At 36.9% G+C, this 9,523-nt stretch overlaps 1 protein-coding gene across 1 annotated transcript in view; it reads left to right on the top strand.

Moving 5' to 3' along the window:
- Positions 1-3,103: 3,103 nt before the first annotated feature.
- Positions 3,104-9,523, top strand: part of LOC106880951 (glutamic acid-rich protein) — a 68,523-nt gene continuing 62,103 nt past the window's right edge. Inside the window, exon 1 of the mRNA XM_014931134.2 lies at positions 3,104-3,273. Coding sequence (XP_014786620.1) covers positions 3,163-3,273 — 111 coding nt within the window. The 5' untranslated portion in view covers positions 3,104-3,162. The remainder of the gene's footprint in view (positions 3,274-9,523) is intronic.

Below are 9,523 nucleotides of genomic sequence, written 5' to 3'. Positions count from 1 at the left end.
ATAAATGGAGCTTGTACGAAACGTATGTACTGCTATAACCTATTGAATTTTTGTTGCTTAACTTCAAATTTTATTCACCAAATCTCTTGATTTTGTTTTTGGTTTTTACCCTACCAAATTCTGGTGCCTCAAACATTTTAAGTACCACATTTAATCTTTTGATTAAATCTATATTATTATTATATATATATATATATATATATATATACTTTATTTAAAAGCAGCAGAAATATAACAAAAGACTGTTACTTGGAGATTCACATTCCTGTGTGTGTGTGTGTGTGTGTATATGTGTGTATACACACATACATATGTGTATGTATATACATATGGATTTGATTCCGGGAGCAAGTTGCGTGTTGTGGTTTTGAGCAAAGCACTTCATTTTATGCTGCTCCTGTCCATTCAGCTGCAAATGGTTAACTCCGTCACAGATTAGCCTTCCTACCAAGGGTAATGTTGCCCTGCTTGCCTAGCCAGTTGGGTAGCATCATTCGAAAGCTAAAATGATACAAAGAGCATTGTGACCAGTGTTGTATAACATCCAATGATCTAGTCAATCAAGTGACATGCACACACACACACATACATAATACATACATACATCATTATCACTATTGTAATCACTTTCCCATCTGCTTGTCCATGTTGGCATGACTTGAATGGGTCATCACAGACTGAGCCAGTTCCTATTCGCATTGCTGTGCTCACTGATGGCTCAGAGAATATGAAGGGCAATAACTCCATTTCCATAACTATGTCCATACCTTTATCTATGTCTCTAGGTATATATGAGTGGTGGTATGCATGAATACACGTGTGTGTGTATGTATGTATATATGCACGTATATATGCACATATGTATATCTGTAATGGCTGATGAAAGCTAGCTTTCAGGTCAAATGGGAAAAGTAGGACCCATTTCAAAACAGCCGTTAAATATTTTAATAATCAGTGCTGTCTTTCTCTTTTTATACATATTTATCATCATCACTATCATCATTTTAATACCCTCTTTTCCCTGCTTGTCTGAGCTGGATGGAATCTGTTGAGGCAGATTTTCTATGGCCGGATGCCTTTCCAGTTGCCAACCTTCACTTGTTTCTAAGTAAGGTAAGATTTCCCTGTCCAGACATGTTTCCATGGAAGGAACGGAAATAAAGAATACTACTTAGATGATGGTGACATTCATTTACAATCATCATGCAATGTCAAGAGAAGGACACAGTAATGCACTCACACATGTGTGCTCATGCGCACACACACACACACACACAGCCACAAACCCGCACTTGCTCACAGATTCACACACATTCACACACACACACACTCACACGCTCATACACACATCCACACTCACACACACACACTGGAAAAAGTCTGTGATATATATGTATGTATATAGAGAGAGACAGACAGATAGGTAGACAGCAATAGGTGTGTGTGTGTGTGTGTGTGTTATTGTCTTCTTTTCTTAACATTCTTGCAAACAGGTGTCACTGTTGTACAAGCAGTGTCCTTTGTTTCAAAACTTCCATGAAAATATACCTGGCCATGGTTGGAGACAAGTGAGGGTCGGTGACAGGAAGGGGATACAGCTATAGAAAATTGTGCCTCAATAAATCATGTCTGACCCATGCAAGCATAGAAAAGTAAACGTTAAAATGATAATCTCTCTCTCTCTTGCACGCACATACATACACACACAAAGAGTGTCATTTAAGAAAATATTTAATGACCACCAGTGATTGCCCAAATATGTTTAAATTAACATTATCTCTCCACGATAAACAGTCAATGCTGATTTAAATATTTTGTATTAAATACAAATTGAAGTAAAAAATATGGAGAGGTTCTTTAGAAATTTAGTTAATTTTTTTATTATTTAAAACGATTTCAGTTTCAAAAAATGGTCTACTTTAAATGGTGTTAATTGTAACAAACTTTTAATTATTAACTGTTTGTGTATTAGTTCTTAAGAATTGGTGTAGTTTATTGGCTGTTAATTGTAACAAACATCTAATCATCATCTTTTGGTGTATTTGTCTTAAGAAGCAGGGTATACGTTATTGGGCCTTAATTATAATGAACTTTTAATTATTATATTTGTATATTAGTTTTTTAAAATGGTGTACTTTCCAGAGTGTTTTAATTATGTTTAAATGTGTAAATATTAATAAAAAATAGTGTACTTAGGGTGTTAATTATAACAAACTTTTATCTGTACACTAGTTTTTTTTAAATGGTGTGCTTTATAAGGTGTTCGGTTGTAAACGAAGTTTTAATTATTTGTTTAGGTATTAGTTCCAATATTAAAAAAAAAATGCATTCCGCTTTTTAATACAACTCACACAATCACGTTCTTATTTTCACTTTCAGTTTCCTCGCTGTAAATCTATAATGATAACTACATTTGTCGCCTCTCCCGTAGATATAGTGAAACAGAAACAGTTCACTAAGCTGCACGAAATAGAATGAATCTAAGAGCAGAAATGACATTAAACGCTGTAATGTTAGCGATTATTATTATTAATTGTAATGATAACGGCTCTGTCTTTGCTTCAGAAGCCGAGAAAGCATGGTCTTCCTCTGTTCATCGTCAAATTGTTACTCTGGCTTTGGTCACAATCGCGTTTGCTCATAACCTATTAGAAATAATAAATAGGAATTGATTTTGTTTATTAAATTGTCAATATGACTGTATAATAAAATAAAATGATATTTTATATTCCTAAGGGATTAGAAAGTATAGAATCAGTGCAAAGAGTGAGAGCATGTTTGTAGTTTGTTAATAGTAGCAGCGTGTGTGTGTGTGGACTGAGTGCCGTCTGCTCAAGGCGCACAACGCTTCATCACCGACACGCACATACATTCTATATAGTGAAATGTAATGCGAATGAATACATCTCTGATCAGCGCACTAATACATTACTCATAATTCATACATTCCATGGTAAAAATCGATTTAAAAACATAAATATTTCCTAAGAGACGCTTTTTTCTTTATAAAAACAACTTTGTTTTGATAATTAGACAAAATTCTGAAAGCATTTATTCGTAAATGTGGTGAGATTTTTCGTGGAACTACTTTTAGGTCCACAATAGATCCGCGGAAGAAAATTTCGTCTGTGCCCATTTAACTTTTTTTGAAACAAGTGGAACATGGCTGGACAAGAAGGTAAAATTACTTATGTGAATAACGATGATACTGATTGTATTAAGAAAATCAAAGAAAAGACTGGCATTACGGCGGGACCAGACGCTAAAGTCAAGGTAAGCATTTGCCTCTTATTGCGCTCTTCCAAGCCCGACCTTGTCACCTTAACGTCACATCGACGCCATTAGTATGTGCAGCTCGAAATAGATTCATTCTCTATTGTCATCTCACGCTTTTATTGGACATGGAGATAGATTTGTGTGTATTTATCTGAATTTAACGTATACTTTAATCAAGTCCTCAGGGAATGTGTCGAGTATCTGACCAGCTTATAGTTTTGTGGTGTGGAAGAGCTGTTAGCAGGAGGTTGAGGGTTCGTTCCGTGTTGGCTCCTGTCGAGGATGTGTTTGCCTTGAAATTGCGCTGGAATTGCAGTTTCTCTTTACCTTTCCGATAAATAAACGAAACGATCTTCTTTCCTGATACCAAGAAAGATCGGTTTTCTCAAAATATTTAATATTTCTTTTACTTTTTAATCTCTAACGAGATGTCTGGAACCAATTTTAAATATTTTCATGTGTGTTAAATTCACTCAATTTCTGTTATAATTGTTTTTTAATTTTACCCGGGTTTATAAAACGACAAAATAAATCACCATCGTTAATTATTCACATACAACCAATTATATATCTGGAAACCTTAGATATTCCAGATTTTAACTTGATATCTTATTACCAAATTATATCGGAGCACATTGTAAATATTGGTGGAGTGTTATCGATGCAGCATCCCTCCCGGTTCACACAACAGCAGCAACTCAAAATGGTGTAAGATTACACAAGAAAGCCTTCCAAAATATAATCTACTTCCACCTAGGTTTTCAACATATTAATTAGATCAACTTAAAAATGAAACCATTTATTAATGATTGTTTTTATCTCGTCAATCAATGCTCATTAGGTAACCTGTCCCATTTTATAAAAAAACCCTATGGTTGTGTGCACAGGTAAGGTCACACACACACACACCTTATAATTAACACTTCTGTCCTTATATGCCACATATATCTCTTATTTTACCGTACTTTTTGGTGAACTTTTCATAGATTTGCCTTACTAATTCGTTATAGAATGGTAAATGTTTTTATCAACTCTTTTTATTATTTGTTATTTCGTATTTGGCAACCTCTATTAAACCAGTTTTAGTTGAAGCGTTGCCGCCTGGCCTACCATTTCGTTCACACACAGACAGATACACATATAAGCATTTATGTACATACACACACACACATATATAAACATACACACGCACATCTCTCTCTCTCTCTCTCCACACACACACACACAGATATGGTATGAAAAAAAGAAGGGTTTTTGTAAGGTTTATAATATATTCGTACATTTTGTGTATGTGTGTGTGTTGAGGGAGAAACTATAAAACGGTAAACCATGATGGAATTGCACCTGAGTAGCAGTGTTCTTTCACCACATTTTGGGTTATTCGAATAAAGTGATCCTACCTGCTATCACACACACACACACAATACTCCCAAATTACTCGTGAGATGTAGAAAAACATTTAAGAAACCTTATTTTCGCGTTCTTGGAATCTCTCTTCTATATTGTATCCCACTCAACACCGTTAAAACTGTTTTGGTTACACACACACACACAAGCGAATAAATACATACATGCAGTCAGATAGACATAAATACATACATGCGTGCACACTCGTCCATACCTACAGTGTGTATGTGTTAGAATTTATTTTTAAAGAATATCTTTGCTATTTGTGTCTTAGTTGGTTGTGTGTGACTGGTGCCACCACTATTTCACTGCCAACTCTCTTATTTACAGTGCAAAGCAGTCGGCATTCTAATCTATATAGCTTCTCTCTCTCTTTCTCGTCCTCCTTTGTGTTTGCCTTCTTTCGCTTACAAAACTACTCAAAATTATCGACACCAGACCCCTTCTGTTCCTTAACCTTTCTACACCTTACAAAATACACAGCAAATGTTGAAGCGAATTAGTGAGGTACGTTCTCTGTGAATCGAAACCGTCAACCCGGTTTTAATTGCAGCTTGAAAACGTCTCACTGCGTTTATGTGGCTAAACCATCGAGTGGGATGTGGGAAGGAAAGGCATGAAGGATGAACACTCATGCTTCTGTAAATACGAGGAAGTTGTGCCGATGCAAGAAGAGTCATATCAAAGACTTAATTTTCATTCATTCATCAACGATTAAAATTAACGATTTCCTGAACAGATTTACTTCAAAACGAATTTTTCAAGCTAAAAGATGCCCTTTTATTATAAAAGAAAGAAAATAAATTGATTTTAATTTTTAACGCGGGTTCATTGAAGTTGTATTACCCAAATAGAAATCATTAAATTGTTGCAACTTGTTTAAATGTTTAATTTTGATACTTCGAACTTACAGGCAACGGACTTAGTGCGCGCGCGTCTTCGTATGTATGTGTATATTGTTTTTATGACAAGTTCCATCTAAAAACCCGAAAGCTTACTCAATACTTTAGTAGGATATATGCTTCTTAAATTTTTACAAAGAAATGGTTGATAGTGACTTAGAAGTTTCGGCTTGCTTGCCTTCGTCAGTCTGCCGTGTATGTGTGTGTGTAAGTACCTATATGTATGTGTCTTTATCAATTCATTTTATGACTTCATTAGTAACCAGTTGTTAACTTGTTGAACTCGTTTTTCTTTCTCTCTCCTTCTTTCGACCAGAATTAGTCAGAAAAACCGTGTTAAAATTTCTGAAATCTTTCTCTCTCTTTTCTACAGGAACTTTAATTGTAGCTTTTTATATATCGTGACAAACGTGTGTTTATGTACGTGAATTGAATTTTTAATATCTTATTCCTCTCTCTCTCTCTCTCTCTCTCTCTCTCTATATATATATATATATATATATATATATATATATATATGGCGGAGGTAAAGAATACGTACACCACCGGTTTTCGGCGTAACAAAAGCCCTAACCCGAAACCCTAACCACCAGGTGTACGTATTCATTACCTTCACCTACACACACACACACACACACACACACACACACACACAATAATGTGGAGTTATTAAATATTAAAGCTGTAAATGTATTGAGTGCTACTTTTCATTTGTTCACCCATTTGTGTGTTTATACACGAGTGACTATATAATGCTTTAACGGATACCAGACGTTATAAGAGGTATTTATTACTGTAATTGATTTGATGTTATTAATCTTAAGAACGCACGTGAGGTGTGTGTTTATGTTTGTCTCAACATCGTCATCATCATCTTCTTTTAACACCCATCTACCATGCTGGCATAGGATCCAACTGTCTGACAGGATCCAACGGGTCTGAAGACTACATCTTGCTCCCAAGTCTGCTTTCGCAGTGTGGACTGGGTGCTATGTTCGTGGTACAAGCAGCATGAAGTCACCATGCAACGTGCAAGAGTAAGGGCCTAAATAGAAGGAGAATAAAAGAGACAGTTGAATGATTTTAGCGATGAGAGAGAATAAAGTATGATGAGAGGAATAGATTAATAGTTGGGAGTGTGGTGGGAGTGGAGATGATAATAAAGCAGAGTGTTAGTAGGAGGGAGTCTGGAAGGGAAAAGGAAGGGATGGGTTTAGTGAGAAAGGGAGGGACAGAGTGGGGAGGTGATGAGATGGATCAAGTAGAGGCAATGAGCACTGGATTAACTATTCAGCCAAATAAGCATGTGCTTAGGGAATCAAGGCTAGTGGTGGTGGTGGGGCACCACAGAAATGGTAAATGGTTTACAGTACAAAAGAAATCGCTTTAAACGTGTTAAACTTGATATTTGAAGTGGTTTATAAGATTGGAAATATAATTTCGAAGTGGTCATGATGTCATAGTGAAGATCTAATCGAAGACTTTGCGATGAAAAAAAGTAGGAGAAAACTTTTCAAATATAATAAAAAAGGTGGAAGTATTACAAAAATAAACATCATCTTCCATTTTGCTGATAGTTTTGTTGCATTTTGAAAAATAGAAATTTATTTTATGGTTTATTGTTGTTTAGATTTTGAATTACATATTAATATATGGGGACACCAAAATCAAAAGTGCTTAGGGCTTCTGTGGGTCTTCATTTGGCCCTGAGTGCAGTGCTATCCTACATTGTAAGGGTAAGTGTAGACTGGTGTAAGGGAAAAGGAACAAGAAAGGGAAGAAAATAAACAAGAGTTGCAAGATGTCTGGAGAGAATCATTAAAAGGAAGGAAGATGTGGTGGTGGGGATCCTGGACCCAGGCCAGAGTGGGGAGATGAGAGACAGGTATTAAGGAGGTGGAGAAACCAGTATGATAAAACAAGATGTGGGGTTGGGGAATAATGGGTGATTGCAGCAAGAGCAATGAAGGAAAGAGTAGAAAAAACCCCTCCCAGGTAAGAAGGTAAGAGAGAGGATGATCAGAGAGGAGTTGGGGAGGGAGTCAGTGGGTGAAAGAAAAGACAGGAATCATGGAGTGGAAGAAGTGAGGGGGAAAGGGAGGATGCAAAATGAGGTGGGGGGGGGTTAGGTGGCATGGTAGAGGGACAAAAGAAGAGAAGGGGAGACCCAAGAAGACATGGCGAGTCACCTTCAAAGGAGATCTGAAGTAACTTAGCATCGCTTGGGTAGATGTAGGCGCCTATGTACAAAACTGGGAGGATTGGAGACAGCTTGCTACCTGATGTGCAGGCCAATTGTAGCGCAAGAACTGAGGCTAGGACACGTGTGTGTGTGTGTGTGTCATATATAAAAGCAAACTTTCAGGCTGAAAATGATTGCAGGATGTACAAGCTCATCTGACTATTGCACCATCAGGGCTTGAAACACATTGCTATTCACATTTAAATCCTGTGTTTATTAAATGATATTTATCTCTCACTCGTTGGAGCACTTATTTTAGTGATCTCATAAGTGCGGGGACGAAATTTGCTTAGGGGGCCGCAAACCCAGGTCCAAAACTTTTAAAAAACAACGGCAATTTTTTTTCAATCAAAACGAACACAGCTATAACAATAATAATAATAATTATTGTATTTGTACTTCAATCAAATCAGATAAAGTCAATAATGGAAAAGTAAAGTTTCAAATCATCCCAAAAATGTTTCTACACTCATTTGTTTTGGCAATAAAGTTTTTCCGGAGGATGTTCAAAGTTTTTTCATTGTGTCCTGATAAAAAATTTTAGCAGGATGTAAGTGCACCCTTATGGTTTATCCCATCATATGAATAGTACACTGTATATATGTATTGTATGTATGTATTATGGCTTCTAAAGCTACCCTTGTGTTAAGGTACATTTTGCCAGGGATGGACAGGTTTTCTGTTGCTAAACAGTATGGTTCTTTGACATCTATCTGAGATGCATCAGCTTTAGATCTGCCTTTGCCACTTTGTACCATATCTTTCTTGATGTCTCCCTTCTGCAGCTTTCACTAACATGGAGCACTCAACACTACCTCATGCAGGGGGTCATCCTCCATACTCATTGCATGCCCATACAAGCTCAGCCCCTTTTCTTGTTCATTCATTGGAGGATTGGCTTCGTTTCTGTGAAGGGAGACATCGGGACTGGCGGCAAAGGAGGAGGAGTGACTTTGGGACCAGAAGCAAGGGGAAGTGACATCACGTCAAGGAGCAGGGCATTTGAATGGCCTCTTTCTTTCATCAGGGTATCAAAGGGAACAGGCATGTGGAAAGGATCTCCGAGGGAGAGTAGTTTCTGGCTAGAGGTTGGGGTAGTGTACATGTGCATGTATAGCCAGCAAGTTTTGCTGATCCTTGTGAAGCAAAGCTGAATACGCTATTCTCATTTCATTTGAACATCAGATGATATTAACCAAAGAGAATTCTTCTAGTCTTCACACATCAAATGCAATTGAAACCCACGTCTTTCCCCCATGCGACATCATATTCCTGACACAAGTATCACATATCGTATCCTTTTCTCTGGGGCAAAAGACCTTTGTTGGCAACAGTGATCGTAATGTGCTGCACTTTTCCCAACCTGTTCTTATCCTGGCTACAGTCCTTTCTGTTACAACCACCTCACTTTCTAATTATGTTTCCTAGGTAACAAAAGCCATGGACTACTTTTAGTGAGCCATCCAGGCATTTAAATGAATCTACTTCCACTGGGCTTTTAATATGTATTGCTCCACTGCATCTGCCACATACAGACATCTGTCAGCCTGCCTGTCATTCCACTACATCTCTTATGTAGCCATAGCTTACATTAGGTTCAGTGCACACACACACACACACACACACACAACTGTATATGTGTGTGTGTGTATATATATATATATATATATATATATATATATATATATATATATAT

This window comes from Octopus bimaculoides, chromosome 1, assembly GCF_001194135.2.
Source record: "Octopus bimaculoides isolate UCB-OBI-ISO-001 chromosome 1, ASM119413v2, whole genome shotgun sequence".
NCBI classification, from domain to species: Eukaryota; Metazoa; Mollusca; class Cephalopoda; order Octopoda; family Octopodidae; genus Octopus; species Octopus bimaculoides.
The sequence above is the reverse complement of the archived record's forward strand: the minus strand, read 5'-3'. Positions and strand labels throughout refer to the sequence as shown.